The 22595-nt window shown below is 52.0% G+C and overlaps 2 protein-coding genes across 11 annotated transcripts in view; one reads left to right on the top strand and one right to left on the bottom strand.

The window, feature by feature from the left end:
• The window catches only part of NCOA3 (nuclear receptor coactivator 3), a 141522-nt gene extending 136077 nt beyond the window's left edge, over positions 1-5445 (top strand). For 5 of the 10 annotated variants that reach the window (XM_012742970.2, XM_020281973.2, XM_020281974.2 and 2 more), the window contains 4 exons: positions 1175-1436; positions 2243-2417; positions 2759-2900; positions 3204-5445. In XM_012742970.2, coding sequence (XP_012598424.2) covers positions 1175-1436; positions 2243-2417; positions 2759-2900; positions 3204-3215 — 591 coding nt within the window. In that variant the 3' untranslated portion in view covers positions 3216-5445. Of the gene's footprint in view, positions 1-1174; positions 2195-2242; positions 2418-2758; positions 2901-3203 lie in introns of those variants that run through there. The other 5 variants (XM_012742971.2, XM_012742967.2, XM_012742968.2 and 2 more) reach the window with 2 other exon arrangements.
• A 2124-nt stretch (positions 5446-7569) lies between these two features.
• The window catches only part of SULF2 (sulfatase 2), a 102836-nt gene continuing 87810 nt past the window's right edge, over positions 7570-22595 (bottom strand). The window contains exons 9-21 of the mRNA XM_076010891.1: positions 21769-21825; positions 21277-21406; positions 18423-18618; positions 15816-16044; positions 15604-15700; positions 15061-15155; positions 14213-14272; positions 13675-13844; positions 13274-13416; positions 12057-12180; positions 10205-10238; positions 9906-9959; positions 7570-8260 (exon numbers count right to left, since the gene is read on the bottom strand). Coding sequence (XP_075867006.1) covers positions 8230-8260; positions 9906-9959; positions 10205-10238; positions 12057-12180; positions 13274-13416; positions 13675-13844; positions 14213-14272; positions 15061-15155; positions 15604-15700; positions 15816-16044; positions 18423-18618; positions 21277-21406; positions 21769-21825 — 1420 coding nt within the window. The 3' untranslated portion in view covers positions 7570-8229. The remainder of the gene's footprint in view (positions 8261-9905; positions 9960-10204; positions 10239-12056; positions 12181-13273; positions 13417-13674; positions 13845-14212; positions 14273-15060; positions 15156-15603; positions 15701-15815; positions 16045-18422; positions 18619-21276; positions 21407-21768; positions 21826-22595) is intronic.

Here is a 22595-nt window from a genome sequence, read left to right as displayed (position 1 = left end):
CGCTTTTTTTCTTCTTCCTTCTCTCTTGCTGGTGACTGGGAGGAATCAGGGGAGGCTGGGGTTCCTTCATTAAACCACTGATTGGTGTTTTTTAAATGAATTTCCTTTTCCTTCAGTTGCTATGTTGTGAGAACAGCTATCACGGGCTTTTTAGGAATTTAAAATAATAAATCTGTAAATGTTTCTTTGTTCCTGGATTATGAAACCACATGCTCACTGGGTAAAGTTTTGAAATTATAAATATAAAGAAGAAAATAAATAATACATAATCCTATTCTCAGTGACAGCCTCAGAGATGACTTGGTTCCCGAAGTGGGAGAGGATATTAAAACTCTCCTCCCTGCCTCCAGCCAGTGGTAGAGATAGTCAGTATTAAGATATTTGCTTAATGTGCTGGAGGCAGATGACCGTACAACAGTCTTCTGTGGTTCAAAATATTGTTTATAATTGTTTAAAAACAAGAAAACTGTGAAATGCCCAATTTCACTGTCTTTCGCTACTTGGAAGTACTGCAATTTATATTTTCTTGATATACATCTTGTGTAAGCTGAGCTAGGATGCCCTCCAAATAGATGATAAAAGTTTGCTTCTGATCTTCCCCAACTGGTAGAGCCCACATCAACTTCCTTGTTAGTGCTTTGATTATGTCACCTCCTAAAACTTCAAACAGCTTCTCCTTGCCCCACCTGTCCTTTTGGAAGGTTTAGAAAGACTATAGGACCTTCTGAGGTGGCTCTGTGAATATAACCTCATCTTTTTTGGGTGGCCTTCCCTTCTTGTTCCATCTCCCCACTGCCCCAACTCACTCTGAATTCTCCTCTTTTTCTTACGGTTTTATTTCATAGTTCTGAAAAGTTTGTCCTTAGATCATACCCCTAAAGTTTTTCACTTTGAGGAATGTTTCTAGCTCAACGACTTGCTGTCTTTTGTCTCCTAGCCACAAATAATTTCCAGGCCCCCTTTCTTTAGCACCTCCCCACACACTTTTTTACCCCCGTAGCCAGAAAGCTTTTATCATAAAGAATTGTGCGTTTTCTCTTTGCCTTCATTGTAAAGAAAGGCACTGGGTATTTTTTTTCCTCTTTGATAACTAATGCATTGTGGGGGTACTGTATATGTGATACAGGCAGGTTCTCCCTATACGTGTGTAATTGCGGTCTTTCTTGGGTATTAGCAGGGTTTTCTTAATGCCCAGATGGTTGCCCAACGCAGCAGAGAGCTGCTGAGCCATCACTTCCGACAGCAGAGGGTGGCGATGATGATGCAGCAACAGCAGCAGCAACAGCAGCAGCAACAGCAGCAGCAGCAGCAGCAGACGACCCAGGCCTTCAGCCCACCCCCTAACGTGACTGCTTCTCCCAGCATGGATGGGGTTTTGGCCGGACCTGCAATGCCACAGGCTCCCCCACAGCAGTTCCCATATCCTCCAAGTTATGGTAAATTTGACAGTGAAAATAGGGTTTCCAAAGTAACATTACTAAGGACATAGGCCTCACTATATCTTTTACACATGGAAAACAAAAATACTATACTCCCTCTTACTACTTTACAAGAAAAATGAAATTAAGAACAAAAATGTCTGCTGCCATACACAGGTAGTTGAGGCAGATATATTCTATCATAATAGTTGAATATTTTTTCAGGTCTTGTTTTTTCAGCCCCATACCTGTTAGTTTGGATGAAAGACTGACTACAAAGTTCTCCCCCTCCCCTTCTCAAAGGGTTCTCTTAGTATATAACAGAACCCTGTAATCGCTGAACGCTTGGTCACGTCAGTGAGAGAAATGCACTGTGTGGGCTTTTTAAGTTCTTGGTAACTTGGATTTGCCATTAATTATGGTGATGCAGATATCTGTTCATTTCAGCCTTTGAGAGGTTTGCGGTAGAGGTGTCTGTTGGAGAGCTTACATTTCAGGATGCAGTCCTGCTTTTTGGGACAATAACTCCTGCCCTCTAAAGAGGGACAGTGATGTGAATAGAGTGATATGGAGTCCTTTTTACACAGAAAGCCCATTGAAGCAACTTACCTTTAAGAGACCTAGAAAGTGTGCCTTTCTGTAGTAAGCTGGCTCTAGTCATCATCTTGGTTAGAATCAAGGGTAACTGGGAGGCAGCGTCTTTTAGCACTTTATGTCTTATAGTTACCACCTTCCTACTTAAATAAAGTTACTACAGAAAGCTGATATTCTAAGGAGGTGGCAATTGAACATTGTTCTCTCTTCTTTTTCTTTATTTTTGTAAGGAATGGGGCAACCACCAGATCCAGCCTTCGGTCGAGTGTCTAGTCCTCCTAACACAATGATGTCTTCAAGAATGGGCCCCTCCCAGAACCCCATGGTGCAGCACCCTCAGGCTGCGCCCATGTATCAGCCCTCAGACATGAAGGGCTGGCCGTCAGGAAACTTGGCCAGGAACAGGTAAAGAACAGTGGCTTTTTAGTCATTCGTATCCTAGTATCAGAAGTCCAGGAAATTAATCTCTGCGTTTTCCAGCCAAGCTTGTTTAGATGGAGAGAGGAAAAGGCTGGCTTCATACTAGAAGATGTGTTATTTGGCTTGTCCATTTTGAGAGTCTTTCGTACCATGTACATATCCATTAGGGTGTTGAGTAGAGACAGCTATTAAAAATGGATTGCAGGCTGTCGGGGAGTTTTCTCTCTGATGTTCTCTGTGTAAGTGCAACAACATTTGACAAAATCGCTATAGTCTCTGCGCATGTCCTCAAAGACTCTGGAGGTAATATTACACCTTCTTTACAGCTCCTTTTCCCAGCAGCAGTTTGCCCACCAGGGGAATCCTGCAGTATATAGCATGGTGCACATGAATGGCAGCAGTGCTCACATGGGACAGATGAACATGAACTCCATGCCCATGTCTGGCATGCCCATGGGTCCTGATCAGGTATGGGGGTCTATTGCTTACTTTTTCAAACATTTTTCTTGTTCTCTGGAGAGAACCAAAGCCTCAGCTGTAATCTAAATGTCCTAGGTAGATTTTAACTTGGATGTATAACTTAAAAATATAATAATGAAAAAAACTTTAGGTTTGAAAGCATTGGGCTGATACTTTTGGTAATTAGAAGATCTGAGGAATCTGAATAGTCAACCAGAGCCACGTTGTAAGCCAGGAATGTAGACATAGGGATTCTTTGTTGTGCACGCACATGTTTTACTCATGTTTTTTTTTTTTTTTGGTTGCTAACAGAAATACTGCTGACATCTCTGCACCAGGAGGACCTCTAAGGAAATCACTGTACAAATGACACTGCACTAGGATTATTGGGAAGGAAAAGAATCACTGTTGTAGGCATCCCACTTTGAAGAAAGCACCAGCTTTGATCTCTGCTAAGGGTATTCTACGTGATGTCATTTGAGCAGGACTGGATTTTAAGCTGAAGCGCAATATCTACCTGTTTTTTTCCCTTCTCCTCCTGTGTATCATGGTATTCAAAACAAATATTTTTGGCATTCCGCCCCCTAGGGATGTGATTCTGGCTGGAGATATGGAGTGTTACTGATCACAAAACTTTCCTGTGACACTTTTTTCTGCCTTACTAGCCAAAGTCTTTCACATAAATTTGGTGGTGGTGGTGGGGGGTGGTGGCGGCAGAGAACATTGGAGAAATCAAGGGAAATTAGAACATCTGGTTTCTCTAGTTGCAGTATTGGACAAAGAACATAGTCCCAGTTTTCAAGTGTTTTTGTCACTACCAAGTAGTTCTGTGTTGACCCCTTGTCTGGTAGAATTGGAATTTCTGAATTCTTATCCATTACTGATGGTGTTGAGTTGCTCTGTCCCCATTCTTTGTTGTCCTAGGCTTTCGACTAATGAAGATTTTCATTTGCCTCTAATGTCCTGTAATACTTCACTTCCAGGAATTGTTGATTTCAAATGGCTTTGCAGAAGGGAAAATGAGATGACAGTATTTAATTGCAGCAGTAGCAAATTTTTCACATGCTAATGTGCAGCTTGAGTGCACTTTATTTAAGAAGTAATGGATAAATGCAATATTCTTGAGGTCTTGAGGAATGATAAAACACATTCCTGGTTTTTGTCTACACTAATCTGTTGGACAAAAGCTGTGTTTTTTTTTTTTTTTTTTTTTTAAAGTACTGGTGTCACCCTTTGCCTATATGGTAGAGCAATAATGCTTTTTGAAAATAAACTCCTGAAAACCCAAGGCCAGGTACTGCATTCTGAATCAGAATTTTGCAGTGTTTCTGTGAATAGATTTTTTTTTTGTAAATATGACCTTTAAGATATTGTATTATGTAAAATATGTATATACCTTTTTTTGTAGGTCACAACAACTCATTTTTACAGAGTTTGTGAAGCTAAATATTTAACATTGTTGATTTCAGTAAGCTCAGCGTGGTGAGGCTACAAACAGAAGACATCCCCTGAATTTCATGGCTTGGGGAAGGGACAGTGGTCCACGGCTAACCCCCACACCCCCAGCTTTAGGTATCTCATCCTTTTCAATCTCTTAATCTAAATGCTTTTTAAAGAGATTATCTGTTTAGATGTAGGCATTTTAATTTTTTTTTTTTTTAATTCCTCTACCAGAACTAAGCACTTTGTTAATTTTAGGGGAAAGAAGAGATATATAGAAATAAACTTAAAAAAGAAAATCAGGAATTTTTTTAAAAAATCAAGTAATTTGATTTAAAAAGAATCTTTTGGATTTTAAGGAACCCATAAATTAAATACTAGCAAATCATGCTTTTTGTTTTCATTTTTAAATTGAGTATGTTGCCTTTTCATCCATTTTAAGAGTATTCTAAAATTTTGGTTGCTAAAACCTGAATCCCACACTGAGATCTCAGGAGTAGGACCCTTGGTGTGTGGTTTCTGGTGTCACTCAGCTTTCCCCTCATTCTGCTAATGTGATGCTTTCGCTGTGTCCCTGTGAATTAGAGTAGTGTCATTATTTCTTAAGGAGCTCAATACCCAGAACAGCAGTTTTTCTGCAATTCAGAGCCACAGTCTGAGCGCCTTTGTACCCCCTCCTTCTTTTGTCCCCTGCTACTTTCTGCTGTTGCCTCTCCTTGACACCTGTTCTAGTCAGTTGGGAATGGGGGAAAAATCAAGTTTAATTCCCTTTATCTGGGTTACCATTTTAGGTTCAAAGAGTTGAATGAAATTGCTTTTTGGGCTATGAATTTCAAATGTCTGCTAGTCCTGTTGTCATTTTCTAGCAATAACTGAGAGCCAGTTAATTTTTTTTAAATTTCACCCATGTTTAGCTACTCTTTCTAGATGTCTCTGAAGGTAAGATCATTTAATTTCTTTGATATGTTTATTAATAAGTAAAACCTTATATTTCCAGAACCACCACTAGAGTGGATTTTATTTTTGTAATCGTATAGACAATTATGAGTTTGCCCTTCTTTCCTTTCCTCCTCTCACCAGGTTCAAAATAAATCTGAGATTGTAAATCCAAAAACTTCCATTGTGATGGCCTGTACTTGTCAGATAACATATTCTGCTGTTCAGAGACAGAGGCACAGCTGAACAGGAGTCTCTGTCTTTTTCAACCCAGTGTGTCGGCTATGTCTGAACCTTCCTTGTTTAAGTTGTGTGGGGAGAAATAGAGTGGTGCTCTTACCTTTCCTGACTTTTAAAAATTATTAAAACAAAACAAAAAAAATACAAGTTTTGTGATTCTTTTCTCAGTCCTGGCAACAGGCTAACTGGAAGGCAGCACTCCCTTTTTATATGGGGAAAAATGTTTATAAGTTTTTATATTTTCTACTTCGTTTTATTGGTGCAAATTCAAGATTTTGATTTTCTTTTAATAGTTGCAGTCTTTGAGATAATTTGTTGTTTTTACCTTTATTGTCCTTTTATCTTTTTGGGATAATTCTCTTTGTATTCCCGCTGCCTACCTATCATAACCCTCTACGCCCCATTTTTAAAACCTTGGTATCTGTTGGGTGAACAGTATATGTAATCTTTTCATATTTAGAATGTGGGATATTTCCAGTACCTACTTTTTTGCTCAATCCAAAGATATATAAATAAGAAGTATATTTTATAAAGATCAAAATGATATAAAGGAGATAAGTGTTTCTTCCTTTAAAAAAATAGAAGTTGCATTGTTAATGTTCATATCATGATGCCACTTTTCTAAATTGTGCATCTGGATGGAAAGGTGTAAATATCAATAAAACAATACTAGTTTATCAGTATTTAATCTCTAAGATGAGTTGGGGGTATATTAGGGGTAGAGTGTTACAGGAGATAATTGGCATGATGTCCTAGAAGTCCTTTGATCCAGAGGGTAGGTGCAGCTGGAAAGTAAGCAGAATGGATTGCCAGTTACTCGTATGCCTGTCCAGTTCCCTTGTTATTTGCAGAAACCACGAGTTTTGTTCACAAGTAGATTCATAGGAGCAAAACCTCTAGGATAGATGAAATTTTTCCCCTGTTGCAAAGGAACAAGAGTTTTCATCTCTAAGGCACACTATTTAATAATGAGCAGGGTGTTTGCTTTTTCTTTCTTCCCTTTTCTCTTTCTCTAATATATGGAATTGTCATTCTGAGAGCAATATTTACATTCTCAGGAATTGACTTATAGTATTGAGAATAAATTCAATTTCAATCCAGTTTACATTAAGTGTTGCTTTAAAACAGTTGAAATCGTTTCTTTACCCTGCAAAGAATCGAAACCACAGGAGTGAGGTGACTTACGAGTTGGGGAGTGGTGAGCTGCGACTGCTTTGCTGACCGTTTTGGATGTCGTTACAAATAAAGGTTTTTATTTAAAACTGGAGCCTGAAGAGCTTGCTTTTTAAAAATCCCTATTGGATTATTGGATAAGGGTGAAAACGAAGTTTACGGAAACCCATTTTAAGTAACAGTAGTTTCTGTGAAGTTAAAACCTCCCTGAAACCCTTGCTAGGGAGCCTTGGCTTGGCCTATTTGGAGTGTTCAAAAAGCACGACACTGTTTTTACAAAATGTAGAAGCATAGGGGTCACCTGTCACCTGTCAAATGAGAAATGGGTTGCAGTGGTGATGCCTGAGGTTCCTCCTCCTGCTCCCGTTCTAGAATTCTGACAACTACTTGTATCGGGTACACAGAGAAGGGTTTGGCTTAGGTGAATTGCATTGCATTTGATTAATACTTTTAAAAAAAATGAAGTCCCAGAACTGGCGTAATGTGAGACTTAACCTGTGAGGTACAATAAATTTTAGTCATTAATGTACAACCATCTACTGCCATTTAAAAAATCCTCTAAACCCAAGGTATCTCCTTCCAAAAAGGTAGTATCTTGAATATTTGCTTAAAAAAACAAAACACACCAAAAAAACTCCCAAGAATGGCCTTTTACAAAATGTCAAAGGTTTCTTCGTACCAACTGCTGATCATTGGCTGGGGTTTTGAACATTGTATGACAATACTTGTGCTACAAAATTTCTTTACAAATACAATTTCATCAAAACTTGGGACATACATCAACTTCTTTTTAGTACCTTAAAAAACATTAGTTCTGGGGCAGATACCATTTCTCCCAGTATTTCTTTGTTATCTGGACAGGAACAGAAATGTCCACAACTGCAAGGGATTTTCTTTTACACTGGCCACAGAGCGTTTATTGACACCACCACTCTTGAAAATTGGGATTTCTTATTAGTCAGATTCCCCTAAAAGTTCCCATGTTGGTTACATGTAAATAGTCACATATATACAGTGAAGGCAGTTTCTTCAGAGGCAGCCGGAGTGACAGTGCTAAGTAAATGTCATTTCTTTTGTGCTGTTGACTCATTGTCATAGTCTTTGCACTGTTTACAGACTCTGCAAGTCGCCTCTGTCCTGCTGCTTAGTTCTTCCTTTGTGACGAACCCAGAGAATAAAAGGATTTAAAACAGGGTTGTTTCTCCCCTATGATTTAAAAAAATTCCAGTGACTTTCACCCTTAGGGGAAATTTCCAAGAAAATCTCTTTCTGTTCTTTTTCCCGTGTGAGCCTCTCAGGGAGGGTTAGTGGTGGCTTTCTGATATGGGACAGTGCATTTTGTGCAGCTGGTGAGGTATGACCCAAAGCAAAAGCAGGGGCAGAAACGGACTTCCTGCAGCTCCCTGTGCTCCTGACGGTTATCCTCCAGAATCTGCCTTGTCGACGGAAAGCGAGCTGTCTCAGGCGTCCGGCTGCCGGAAATCACACACGACTTTTCACTGCCTGTACACGCAGGTGGTGCCGCTCCGTTTTTGGAGGTCCATCGCTGTTAACCTTCCCAGCCTTCCCACAGTTGTCCCCTGTAGAACAAAACAGATTCATCTTAGCTTGTGAGTATCATGCTGCTTTGATTCTTAATCAGTCCCACAGCTGAGTAAGCTTTGCTTTAAGGATGTGGCTGCCGAGAATGAGTATTTTTGGGTCTTTCAGAAAGAGACTGCTACTGTCTAATCATCCCAATTTTTAGTTGCTTACACGTCCAGTGCCTGGCAGAGATGGCATTTAAAGATCTGGGTGAGTAGTGGTTAAAGACGAGTCTGCTCTTAACTCTGGAAGCAGCAAAGAAATGCTTAGCTGGTCCATTATTAATGTCCTGGTAAAACCACATAGGTATGTATGCATATAAAGGAAGACATGAGGAGACCAGAGGTTGCAAACTTGGTGCTTTTTTTGCTGGAATGGTAAATTAATGTCAAATTCGTTGCCAATGTTAACCACTTTGGTGCCAGCGTCGACTACAGTCGATAGTTCTTCTACAGAAGAACGCACACAGCGACTTTAGCTGACAGCCGTGATACGACTTTTCTAATTTTTCATTTATCAAAATAAAATTGTGAACATTTAAAAATAATGTAATGAGGCCGGGCGTGGTGGCTCACGCCTGTAATCCCAGCACTCTAGGAGGCCGAGGCGGGCGGATTGCTCGAGGTCAGGAGTTCGGAACCAGCCTGAGCAAGAGCGAGACCCCGTCTCTACTATAAATAGAAATTAATTGGCCACCTAATATATATAGAAAAAATTAGCTGGGCATGGTGGCGCATGCCGGGAGGCTGAGGCAGGAGAATCGCTTGAGCCCAGGAGTTTGAGGTTGCTGTGAGCTAGGCTGATGCCATGGCACTCACTCTAGCCTGGGCAACAAAGCGAGACTCTGTCTCAAAAAAAAAAAATAAAAAAAAATAACGTAATGAAAACATATATGTCTATGTTACCTATTCTGATTTACATGACAAGTAAAATTGCCTGTAAAGTAAAACAAGCTTTCAGTGCTTTCAAGCTTTCCTCATCATACAAGAGCAAAACGGACTCGTCGTCAATGCACAGCACAGACTACCGTGCAGACTGTGAGTGCCGGCTGCGGGCAAGGTATCGTGGCTGGTGAGCGCCGTACCGAAGTGGTTAAAGACTTCCCACACATACCTGCATTTTTGGATTTTTTGGATGAATTAGAAAACTTGACAAGCTGTACTCCATGCCTGCAGGGAACAAACTAGCCGCTCCCTCTAGACCACAGGTGAACTTTCCAGGTTGTCACAGTCTCCACTTAGTCCCTGTCAGCCTCTCTTGGCACTGGAGAGAGACTTTTGGGAAACGATTTAATGAGGCCATCCTACTGCTGATGTTGTGGACCAGCTAGCCCTTTTGCAGCCACAGCCTTCAAGATGTCTGGCAACTGTGATATTTAAATGCTTCCCAACCTCCAAGGAATAGCTTGAGTTTACCAAGCACAGATTATGGCGAGAGCAACAGTTTATTCAACAAGGTATTAATCTAAAACATGAAATGGATTCAGGTATGTTTTCTTACAGGAAAGACTCCCATTACGGCTTCCCCTCTCATGGGGACAAGTGAGGGTGACAGATAAGAACTGGCATGCACACAGAATAGCCTTGGAAAAACGAAGCAGTCAGAACCAGAGCTCTTGGTGTAGCTGGTTCCTCAACTCACAGTGATTTGGAAGAAGGTCTCTTCATTTCTGGCCACTTTCGACGCTGAAACTGCCTAAGTTTACAAGTGTAAAAAGGAGAATGAGTGTTAACCATCACCAAGAAAGAAAAAGTCATCCCCAAAGAACTATACAAAGAAGGTTTCCTAAGTGACACCTAGCACTGATGGGTGGTCCAGGCCCCTGGCTGACCAGAGGAAGGGCCATCTCTTAACGACTGGTGCAGCCTCTCAGAGATGGGACTGAAGGATGGGCCAAGACACGAGAACTTTCCTCAGGATTTAATAACAAAACTAAATACCTGTATTGTTCATAGCTGCCTCCATCTTTAAGTCCTAAATGAGGGAGAAATGAAAAAAATAGGAACAGGTAGTTTAGGGCAAAAATGGTACAAGCAATGACAAGCTTTATAACTGCTTCTAGGAAGTACCCAGAAAACCATCTCAGGCTTTTTGTCGCAATACCATGATGTTCATAGTGTTCCCTCCTCAGAGTTAATTATGAGTGGAACTTTCCCTAAGTCTCCCAGGTAGCCTTAGATCGCCTACACTCTAGTGTCAGCATGTCAGTCTTAGGTTCACGATGCCTTCATTCAACACTGACCTTAGTCTCGATGGGGGAGGCAGACATGGGCATGAACACCTACTCTTCAAAGGACAGAAAGCCAAGTGCGCTGAAAAAGGTGTGGCAGGAGGGAGATCCCTGTGTCCTGGCTCTTGGGACAGCTTCCAGCAGTGTGATCCAGTACATGGGTTTGGAGTCAGCTGACCTGGTTCATGTCACTCATCCATAAAGTAAGGATAAGATGATTCACCGCAGAGGGTCATCATAAGGATTATTGGCTAATGCACACAGCGCCTGGCACATGGTGATCAATACGTGATTGCAACTTTGACTGTGAGAGTGGCACTTGACTGGCAGATGTTCGGAAGCCCCTGGTGAGGATTCTGATTTTAGGCTCCTCCTCAGGCAGTGTTATTGCCGCGTCTTCTGTAAACATGTTTGCTGTCTGACTGTACCATCTGAATTCTTCCTCCTAAGCTGCTTAGTCATTTTCCTGACATGAACTCTAGGTGTCTTACCAGCTATACTTAAAAACTCTCCAAGGTCCTCCAAATACCGCAAGTTTTTAGGCTACTCCCTCTGCATTTTGTTGTGGCTAATACGTGAACAGTGTCTTTCATCTTAAAACTCAGAACTGCTGCTTTTGCCCTGCCCCACACAACCCACGGATTGTCTGAGACTCTTAACTTTCTGTCCTCTGCCGGCCCCACCACCATGTTCTGTGGGCTTCCCCACTGGCATCTGAAGTCCATCGTCTTCTATCTCCACTGCTCCCCCCGTAGTTCCAGGCCCCCACCCTAGCTCCTGGGTAACTGTCATCTTAACTAATATTCCTCATACAATTCCATTTAGCAATTAGAGTGTCCTTTTAAATGTAGACTGTTTCAGTACCTAGCTTAAAAAACCCTGTTGGCTACTCGATGTACCAGCATGAAGTCTAAACCCTCTGCTGTGGCCTGCTAAGCCCTGTACTACAGGTGGCCTTCGACACCCTCCTGCCACTCCAGTACCCTCACTTGTGCTGGCTCTGGCCACGCAGGGCTCCTGTCTGGTCCTCACACCTCCGTCTCCCGCAGTGCCTCCGTGTTTTCTCACTGCGTGACTGCTTCCTGCTCTTCCGGACTCAGTTCAAAGGCCTGACCTGCACCTGAACGGTGCCCCACCCACGGCTGACACACCATCCTGTTTGAAACTCTCCATGTAAGCAAGAGGCTCCCCCATATGGACTGTTGTCCCTAGAAAATGTCAGCTCCACGCAGGGTCAGCGAGGATGGTCATCTGTTTGCTTTCCAGGAACCAACAGGGTTTCTGGTATAACTTCTTAGTAAATGTTTGTTGAATGAATGAATGCACAAAAGGCAGGAAAACGAAATGAGCGGGAACTCTGTGTTTACCGTGCGGTTGGGCTAGGTGCTCCTCTCTCGGGAAGCACAGCTCAGCGAAGGCCTACTGCCTGCCCTGGGCGGGGGCCATCCACAGCCTTCCAGATGACTTGTCTTGAATTGTATCACCTCCCAATTCCTGGTAATTCTGAGCTCGCTCTTGGGGTAGACAAGACCTCCAAAGGTCCTTCCTATGGAACTACTCACCCAGGTCCATGTTTCGAGTCCGGGGGTTACACTGCTTGTAACCCTTGCAGCTCCTCAGCTCCATGAGCTGTACGTGTAGCTGATTGAGGACCTCCCTGTCCAGCGTGTTCACTGCATTCATCAGCTGGTTGGAAGAAAGGCAGGTTGTCAGCAAGGTGAGTCCAGGGACCCTCCCTGCCACCCTCTTCCGCCAACCGGGGGGAACATTTTAGGCAGGCTGGGAGTGCAAGGTGCTGCGGGCTAGCGGCCTGCTCGCTCCAGCCTCCACTTCTGCAAGAGCCAGGGTTTGGAGAAGTTAGGTGACTTTATGGCTTCTAGCCCCACCAGGTCCTCGTAATGAGGACCTTGAATGAAAATTCATGAGAATAAAAGCTCTGTGTGCTTAATGCTGGATTTCTGGAGCCACGGGTGAGGAAACTCGCCAAGCTTGGAAAGAAACCTCCAAGTCCCTCAGCTCCTCCTGACTGGAAAACTGCTATTTGCAAAAGGACGGGTGAGTGAGCTGGGTCCCAGCCTAGTCTGGGACTACTGGTGACCGACTGACCTGTACCCTCTGCCACTCCTTTGCTAAAGTACCAGGATGAACCTATCTAAGAGGACAGACCCGTAGCCTGTGTGGTAATTAAAACAAAGCAATTGAGCTGCTGACATTTAAAAATCAGGTTTCCTTTAAAGAACTGTTTCAAGGTCTCCTTAAAAGGTTGAAGGTTGGACAGTATCAAAGCCACGTTACAGACAAAGGCTAATGCTGCAGCTCGGCAGTGACTGTGCCGTTGCCAGGGCTCGTGTTGCAATTACCAGACACTTCGGTCGCGTGTGTGTTTAGACGATTTAAGGTACAGAAGCACTCAGCAAAGTGCGTGGCGGGCAAGTGCTTTGTGAATGTTACTGGCACGTTATCTGCACGGTCCCTGAAGGCCCTGGAATGTGCAACATTTGGCCTGAACTGCAGCTCCAGTTTCAGGAGTCCTCACGAGTTCCTGCAAAGCCCGTTGGATGTTGACAGGTGCCCGAGCTGGAGGGAGAAGCTATACGATGTATTCCCCACGCGGGAAGGTGGGGCCAGAAAAGGGCTGATGGAACTCTCAATGGCTTGGGAACTCAATGGGATTTGGAAAATTTGTCACAACTTCCCTGGGCGTGGCGTGCCTCCGTGGCAGCACCTGTGCACACCCCCCCCCCCACGTCCTCGTTTCCCCAGCTCCTGTCGTCTGTACCTGGTAGGGGTCTGTGTTGAGATCAAAGTACTCTAGGAAGCCGGTTGCAAATTCACAGAAGAGGAAATTGTGGGTCTCGTTGATTGTCCTCATGCACCAGTACGTGTTGTTGTTGGCGCTGGTGCAGGCGCAGAAGGGCCCCACTGCCGAGGGAAGAGAGCACGGCCTGAGCCTGCGGGGAGCAGCGCTTCCCGCCAGGGACGGCCCGGGGCCCTCAGGTGACAGGTGGGAACGCGGAACCCCTGCCGTCAGGCAACCTGTGTCTGAGAGACCTACAGGTCTGGCAGCGCAGCCCTCACAAGCGTGGGGCAAGGCGGGTCACTGCGCCAAGCAGAGCAGTTTCTTGGCCCCGGGGCTCCAGCCTGCCCGTCCCGCCCTGGGCCCGCCGCGGGCTTGCTCACGTGTCCAGAGAGGCGCCGTCTGCCAGTGCTGGTTGTCGTGCGTGAAGCACGTGAGGCCCGGCATGCTGCACGTGTCGTTGTTCTGCAGGCGCTTGAGCAGCTTGCGGAGTTTCTTCTTGCGCTTCTGCTCCCGCAGCAGCCACACCTTGTCCTTCTCCTGCAGACCCTTCCTGTGGGCACGGGGCCACACACACCTCGGGCCTCTGAAGGACCCATGGCCCTGACTCTTCCTGTCCCCCCTCGGGGCTGGGCTGGGCTGAGCCTCCCCAGCAGAGAGCCAGGGCAGAGCAGTGTGGGTCCAAGGCACAGCTGGGGCGTTCCGTCCTCCCAGGCAGCAGAGAGAGTGAGGTGGCTCCTGGGACTCGTGTCCTGCCCCTGCTTGCCGGGATGCAGCTGTCCCCCCTGGCCACGAGGGGGCGTCTGGAGGCCTCCACGTTGATCTGGGGGCGTGAGGGGCCGCCGCGGACTTCCCAGGGAAAGGCCAGGGCTTAAGGGAGGGAGGCGCGCCCGCCTCCCCCAGACCTTAGGCCGCCCTTACCTGAAAGGATGCAGACTGGAGCCTTTGTGCTTGAGGCGGCCCTTGTGCTGCGTGTGGTAACTGCAACAGAGCCCAGCCCCAGGCCTCAGAGGCTGCGGTCCCCCCCCCCCCGGGCTCCCACGCGTTGCCCCCCTCCTGTCTGGGCTGGTGTGGGGAGGGCACTGCACTGTCCCCGGGTGGCAGCTCCCTGCCTGGCTGGCTCCTTCCTCCAAGCATGAGCAGGGGCCTCTGGTTGAAGACCCCGGCCAGGCTGGGGTAGGCGTAACTGAGCCAAGGCTAGAAGCAGCTGGAGGCTGACCTCCCTCCGGCCACCGCACGCTCGGTGGGGCCGGCACGGGAGCCTGCGCTCTGCTGCCCAGTACAGTAGCCACTGGCCGCATGTTTAAAATGAGTAAAATAAAAGATCCTCCTCCTTGGTGACACTGGCCCCGGTTCAGTGCTCAGTAGCCACACGTGGTTAGTGGCTGTCACACTGGACAGGGCAGACCAGCCCACTTGCGTAGCGCGGAACGTGCTATTGGACAGGGCTGCTCTGGGGGTCTGTCCTTTGGGCCGGAGGGGCGCGGAGCTGGCGCGTGGACCTCAAGCCCCGCGGGCGATCTCTGAAAGGCCCTTCCCCCCGCCCGCCACCAGCTCTGCGCACACAAGCCCGGGCGTGGTTCCCTGTGCAACCCTGGCTGGCAACGGGGATGTGGATTGTTAACAATTTTCGGTTTTTACTTTGGGGGAGAAGATAGGGATTGAAAAAATAATAATGAAAGGAGTCAATTATGAGGGGGGCGCTGTGTCCCCAGGAGGGGCTCTGCAGGGAGCTGGGGCCCTGGGGGGTGCCTCTGCTGCCTGCTCACCTGATTTTGTGACAGTCACATTCTTCTGGCCGCTTTTTCTTCAGGTGACCTCGGACTTCCCTCAGGTTCTTAATTTTGTTCTGCAGGGTTTCTATCTGCGGGAGGGAGCAGGAGAGGCGGCCTTGAGCCTCCCGCTGGACGAGGGCGTGGCCCGGGCCGCCCAGCCCCGCCTTGTTTGTGCCCAGCAGCCGCGCTCAGGTGGCACTTGGGTTCCACCCGCTGAGGGGACCGCCCCGCCGTCCACCAGGCCCCGGTGAAGGGGTGGGCTGGCTCTCGCGTCCTGGCCCACCCTAGAACCAGCCAAGTCCTCTGAGGGCTTATATGTCCCCCGGGCTTGTTGGGAGGACTAACTGCAAGGACGGTCAAAGAGGGGGACGACACGAATACGCTGTCCTCCCTCAGACAGCCTGCTGCGGGGACGCCGTCTGCTGCTGGACTGGAGCTCCTGCCCCTGGGGTGAGGACCCGCCTTGGCCCCTCTGGGCTCCGCGCTGCCAGCGTGGGTGGCGGGGCAAGAGCGTGCTCCCCACCCCGCTCTGCTCACCTCGTGGTCGATATGCAGCTTGTGGTCCTTCCAGGCCTGCAGGGACTTGTACAGGTCCAGGTCGCACTGGACCGTGTCGTTCTCCAGGATGTAGCACCTGCGGGGAGGGGTCCCGTGAGGCCCCGAGGGGGACCGGCCAGGGGCTCACATCTGGGCAGCCCTGGCCAAGGTCCACCCTGCTCCTTCACCCCGACCTCTGCCTGGACCCTCACCGATGTGTCACTTTAATGGGGTTGGGGGCCGGGTAGTCTGGAAGGCCTCCGGTGCCACTGAAGTCCCCGCCCTCCTTGTCGTCCTGGTCCTCAGGGGCCCCTGGCCAGTGCCGCTTGGTCAGGTTGCGGGGCCGGGATGCGCGGTCCAGGCCTACGTGGTACAGCTCGCCGTCCACCTCGAGGGCCAGCGAGCGGACGGCGCGACTGCGGACGTAGCTGGCCTTGTACTCTGTGGGTGGCAGAGGGGCGCTGCGTTAGGGAGGCGGGGAGGGCCGGCCGGCTCCCCGGGCAGCAGGCCCTTCCTCGAGACAGCGCCGGGCTGCCAAGCCTGGGGCTCGTGTTGCCTGCGACCCGATGGCTGCTGAGATCTACCCGCCCGGAAGCAGGTCCCGGACTGCAGCGAGGGGACCTCGAGGTGATCACACTGGGGGGACCGAAGTCCCAGAGCCAGGCAGCCGCCCCGAGAGGACACCGAGAAAGAGCCAGGCATGGACAAATAAATGGTGCCGCATCCGTCGACGGAACATTGGCCTGTAAAGAGGCATGAAGTCCTGATTCGTGCCAGCGTGGACGGGCACCGAGAGCATCAGGCTCAACAAAAGCGGCCGGCCCCGAAGGGCACGCGTGGCATCCGTGTGCATGAACTCTCCAGAACAGGTGAGTCTGCAGAGGCGGGTCGGTGGCTGCGCGGCGGGAATGGGGAGCTTCACGGGCGATGGACGTGCGAGCTAGAGAGAGGGCTGTTCGCACAGCACGGAACGCGTCAGGTGCCCCTGTGTTGCGTGCAATTGTAAGAGTGGTAAGTTTTATGTGATGTGAGCTTCACCTCAATTAAAAGAAGGAAAAACAACGAAACGTGGCTATAAAAATTTGGGGGAAAGGGCTCTGCAGCGCCTTCCTCTGGCTAGAAACGGGCGAGGCCTGGGGAGGGCCGGCTGTCTCCGCCGGCGGTGGGTGAGGCCCAGGTGGCTCTGAGTCGGACGGGCCACAGGCGGGCCCGGGACTTCAGCAGCCAGCCCGCATCTTCTGCGTGTTAAAGAATAAATTTGCTCGAGTCACTACACTCATGCCACCACACGGAGGAACCCTGAGGGCATGAAAAGGACAAACCGCGGTATGACTCCACTTACGTGAGGTCCCTGGAGCAGCCAGGTCCACACAGAGCAGATGGAGGCCGCCAGGGCCGGGGGGAGGGAGTGGGAGACGGTGCTGACTGGGGACATGGTCTCCGTTTTGCAGGATGGAAACAGTTCTAGAGATCGGTTGCTCAACAATGTGGATACACTCAACTCTACTCAACTGGATACTTACAAGGGGATAAATAAGGTGGTAAATTTTACGTTACCTGTATTTTACCACAATTAAAAATAACCCAAAATCTCTAATTAGGCTTTGGCTGTCCTTGGGCCAGTGACCCAGAGCAGTGGGCTGCGTGGAAGTTGCTCAGCCAGGAGGGGACACTTCCAGCCAGCTGGCCGCAGAGCCCTGCTGTCCGCCGCCTCTCCCTCCTGCTCTCCACCTGCCCCTCCTCTCCTCCGCCCTGCCGGGTGGGAGGAAGGCTGAGCCTTCAGCTGGGCGGGCTGTTTGCCCACTCGTCCCCAGTATAGTCTAGTCTCCTGTGTTCACGGTCTTCACGTTCTAGAAAGTTGCCGCGCACACCGAACCGTGCTTCCCGGGGATTGCAGCTGGGCGGCTGGGCGCCCCCGGCCCCGACGCTGCCTTCAGCTGATCCACACGGAACCTCGCTCGTGCGCTTCTCTCTGACCACGGCCTGCCGCCCACACGGCCTGCCGCCCACACGGCCTGCCGCCCACACGGCCTGCCGCCCACACGGCCTGCCGCCCACACGGCCTGCCGCCCACACGGCCTGCCGCCCACACGGCGGGGCCCTCACACCGACCGGCGGCCAGGCACAACTCACGCCCGAAGGAGGTGCCTCTGACGCGCGCTTGCTCTGTAGGACACGAGCCAGCCCTTCAGCACTGCGCTTGGGCCGTTTGAACAGTGAAATCACCAGAAATAGCACAAATATGTGAAAAGCATGACACTAACTAGACAAAAGGACACTTGTTTACAGCATGAGCGGAACCAAGAAGGCAGAGCGGCCTCGTTCTGCCTCGGCTGGGGACGTGGGTGGCGAAGAAGGCTGGGCTGTGTGAGCGCCCCCTGGTGGCCCCCTGCAGACCCCGCCCGACGGTGCCAGGACGGGGCAGAGTCCTCCCGGCCCTCCTGCTGGGGCGCCTGCCTCCGCTCCCGCCCCGCCAGCGCACTGACACGGCAGCTGCAGGGGGACTTTGAAAACACAAAGCTGGTCTTGTCCCCACAGCTCAGAGCCCTCCAGACGGGAGGCTGCTTGACTGGGAGTAAAATCCCCGCGGGGCTCTGAAGCCGTCACCCCCCTCCCTGCAGAGCGCCGTCACACCTGCAGATGACCTCCCTCTGTGTGACAGCAAGCCCGCTGGCATGGGTGGCGCTGGGGGGCGTGGCTGACTCCCCAGCTCCTGGAACCACACCTGGCAGGGCGACACGTGACCGTGGCACTGCTCCAACGGGGCTCCCGGGCGGGCACGGTCCCCCCGCCCACTCGGCCCAGGCCGCGACACTCACGCTTCTTGAAGAACTTTTTCCGGCGTCCGGCCAGGCCGAGCTTGTAGTCCCCGCCGTCGCAGGTGCAGGCCTCGCCGCCCTGCCCGTAGTACTTGGGCACGAAGTTGGACAGGGCCCTGCCGCCGCCGAGCCGCACCGGGCCCTTGCACTTGTGCAGCTTCAGCTTCCCCGCGGCGTCCTCCACGCACTGCCACTTCTGCGAGACACGGCGGCCGGTGGCGCACACCGCAGGGCCCCAACCCACCCCACCCCGCCCCCATCCACCCCGAGACTCCCCCCGCCCCGCCCCCATCCAGACGTCGCCAAGCCCCACACCTGCCACCTCCCAGCGTGGCTTCTCTCTGCTGCCGTGGCTTGAGCCTTGGGTGGAGCCGCCATCACCACCCCCCTCCCCCACGCAAGATGCCCACGACAGCGTCCTCCCCGGCTTCCTGCTCTGTGCTCCTAAACTCCACTCTCACGTGGCAGCGGAGGAATCTTTTTAAAAGGGCAAATTGGATCATGTTGTTCCCCTGCTTAAAACTCTCCAGGAGCTCCCGCCGGCTTGAGGGTGGGACCCGAGCTTCTGGTCCTGGTCTTCAACGCCCTGCACCATCTGCCCCTGCCTGCCCCTCGGACCTTGTGTCCTGCCACTGCCCTGTCCTTTCTCTTCCTCAGCCCAGATGTGCTGCCGCCTCAGGACCTTTGCACTTGTCGTTCCTTCTGTCAAGAATGTTGCTTCTCTAGCTCCTCGTGTTGCCGGTGCCTTCTTATCCCTCGGGGCTCCGCTCCAATGTCACCTCTTTAAGGAGGCCTCCCTGATCACCTCATTTAAAATCCCCCCTCCTTCCTTACCAAGGACTAGATGGACTGAGTGTGGTCACAGTGTACGTGCAAGCATTCAGCTCAAGATATTTGTCAAAAAGTTAAACACAGAATCACTTTCTAAATCCCATGACAAACTGCTCCAACCCAAGGTGATCTTCCCGGGACACGGACTGGGTCTGTGCCCTCATGTTACACCGCCCAGCACTGGGTGGTGCGTTGACTCGCTTACTAAACTCACAGCGCCCCACGAGGCAGGGGCTGTCATTATCTCCACTTCCAGACGAGGCACAGAGAGGTAGAGGGCTGGTCCCTGGTCACACAGCTGGGAGGAGCAAGAGCTGTGATCCACCAGCCAAGGGCCTTGCTGCTTGTCCCCTGCTCACCTTGTCCCCCTCAATCCATTCTCACCTGGCCGCTGCATTTGAGCACGTTCATGGCTCCTGTGCCTCGCACCCCCCCCCAGCCCTCCCAACATGAGCCTGTCCACGACCTGGTTTCCTCAGTGCAGAACTGGGCTGGCGGGGCCAGCAGGCATGGCCCAGAAGGGACCTGGGGCGGGCAGCGTGATGGACGGCAGGCACTGCTGCCAGCTGGGAGCATGGCCCACGTGGCCAGGTCTGATTTTGCAAAAAATGCCAGGAGTCTGGCCGCTGTGTGGCCCCCAAGCTGTAAACGCTGCAAGTGGCCCCTGCCACTGAGCAATCTCTGCCCGGACTCCTCTTCCCCACCGCCCCGCCTGCCCTGCAACCCCACAAGCTCAGCTCGGCACTGCTCGAGCTCCCGCCCACCGCCTCTCTTCATAGGGCCTGTCGGGCAAGAATGGTTTTTATGTTGCACAGCTTTAAAGAGTTGTAGAAAACAAGAACAAAAACAACCCTAAGGCCTAAAATATTTACTGCCTGGCCTTTCACGGAGAATGCTCGCTGCCCCTGCCTACCTGGTCTGAGCCTTCCTCAGTTTCCCAGGCTGTGCTTGTGGGGTCATATGGGCTGGGGCAGTGCCTGCCTGGCTCTGGGTCCCAGAGCTGTTGAGGACGAAGGTCCCCAAGCCTGACCGTGGGTTCAAATCCCAGCTCCACCACCTGAAGCTGTGAGACTCTGGGCACGTTCTTGACCCCCCGGCCTCAGTTTCTCCCTACACAGAGGAAGTCCCCACCAGAACGGGGTGTGGAAGGTTGTGAGAGTTGATCCTGTGAAGCTCTAAGTGTCAACTGTGATCGTCCTAACGTCCCAGGCACACTTGCTGCCGCTCGCCTGGAGCGGGCCGGTCTGGGCTTCACGGGCGGTGGATGACAGAGTCTAGGCAGCCCCCACCCCGGAGGAGCTGAGAGACCGTGTGCTCGGGCCGGTTCCTGGAACCATCTGTGCAGTGAAGGGCCAATCCACGTCTACCACCGGGAGGAGGCAGGAAAGGTACCCAGGGCGACTCTTCAGGGCTGAGTGCCAGCCCGTCACGGGAGGTCCCCTAAGTGATGCCCTGGGGCCACAGAGAAGGGCCTGGGACCCAGGGCGGCATTCCGGGAAGCAGGAGAGCAAGAGCAAACGCGGGGCCATGGACTCAGGGTGGCTTTTGAGCAGGGCCGGGCCTGCCTCCCGCCCGTGGGCCGACGTGCAGCCTGGGCCCCGAGGGCCTGGAGCTGTGACTGGGACGCGGACTGCCGCCTCCCAGCTGGCGTAGGCCACGCAGCCCCAAAGCCCACCGGGCGCTCTTCCCCGGGGCTCAGCGTGAGCTCTTAGGGGCGGCGTCCGCAGTGTCACCCCCGTTCCCTCCCCCTCTGGGCAGAGGGGACGTGCAGGCTCCAAGACTCCCACCCGGGCGCACACGGGCCAATCCCACGAGGGTGCCCCCACGGCGCGGGAGGGAGTCTGGGGCTCACACACACACTGGTTGGGGGCGCGGTGACAGGGGCAAGCCTGTACCAACCCCACGTCCAGTGGGGACGGAGTCGTTTGGACGCGGACTGCCGGAACCGCCCGCGCCTTGGCCTGGGCGCGAGCCCTGCTCCTGCTGATTCTTATAGGAGAACAGGCGCAGCCCGGCGCCTCACCTGCCCCAGCTGCTCGCAGGCCGTCTGGTACTCGGCGCGCTGGCACAGGTCCTTCACGCGCTGGTACTTGGGCAGGAAGTTCTCCTCCTGCGCGTCCACCTTGTCGCTGTCCCTCTTGTGCAGCAGTTTGCTGTGGGCGAGCAGGAGCGGGCGCTCAGCGCCGCGTGCCCCAGGGCGGCCCGCTCAGCCCCGGGCTATCCTCCCGGCAGGGCCGCCGACACCCCGCCAGGTCTCCTGCTTTTTACGGAACTCAAGAAATTGCAATTTCATAGGAAACGTCCTAAATTGCACGAGTTGGAAACACGTTAGGCGACAGTGAAGACACTGCACGGGTGGGACAAGCACGGGAAAGGGCACGAGTGGCCCCGATTCCCTGTCACCCACGGGCTTCCCTCGGGCTGGGGGCTCTGGGCACCACGCAGGGGGCGTGGTGACAGCGGGATCCCAACACGGCAGCTGCGGGTCCCCTCCACCCGCCGCGCCCGCACTCACCCCCTCTCCACCAGGAAGGAGTCCCGCCAGGCCCGCATCTTCTTTTTCAGGTGAAACCTGCAAGGGGGAAGCACAGCTCCAGCTTCCCGTCTACGCGGGGCCTCGCATGACCCCGCGTCCCATGGAACGGGACGGGACGGCGCCAGCCTCGGTCCGACGCGGGGACACGGGCACGGAAGGGCCTCCGCACCCTCCTCGGAGCCTGCTCCGGGGACTCGGTCTGACGCCCGGGTGGGGACGCGGGAGGGCGAGGTCCCACGCACGTGACCGCGCGCGCGCACGTCTCAGGGCCCCTTCGGGAGAGGTCGCTGTCCCCGTGGGGCAGCACAGCGCGGGCTGCGTTGCTGCGGGTTGGCCGGCCGGGTCTGGGGTTTTCCCTGTGGTCCTCTGGAGCGGACGTGTGCAATGCCTGTCCCTCCCACGCCCCACACGGGGACTCTGAGGTCCGGGAGAGGAAGCTTCCGCCCTGCACCCGACTCCCGGTGTCCCCGCCCCCCGTGCCACTGTCCGCCCCGCCGCTGCCCCAGCCGCCGGGCCACGCCCTCCCATGCAGCCGCGGTGCATGCACGGCGCCCGCCAAGGCCGGACCCGCGGGGGAAGGGCGCGCCGGGCACCCCAGGCCGGGCACCAACTGGCGGCAGTTACAGCGCCGGCCACCAGGTGTCGCTGCGGCCACGCCGGCGTCCCCGCCCGCCCCAGCCGGCTCGGTGGAGCCGTCAGTGTCCCCTTCCTGCCTCCCGCCACCACACCCGGGGACAGGCTCCCGCCACCCCCGCCATCAGTGTCCCCTTCCTGCCCCCCGACACCACACCTGGGGACAAGCTCCC

Source organism: Microcebus murinus, chromosome 16 (genome assembly GCF_040939455.1).
Source record: "Microcebus murinus isolate Inina chromosome 16, M.murinus_Inina_mat1.0, whole genome shotgun sequence".
In the NCBI taxonomy this organism is placed as follows: Eukaryota; Metazoa; Chordata; class Mammalia; order Primates; family Cheirogaleidae; genus Microcebus; species Microcebus murinus.
Note: the sequence above shows the minus strand (reverse complement) of the source record. Positions and strands in the feature narration are given on the sequence as shown.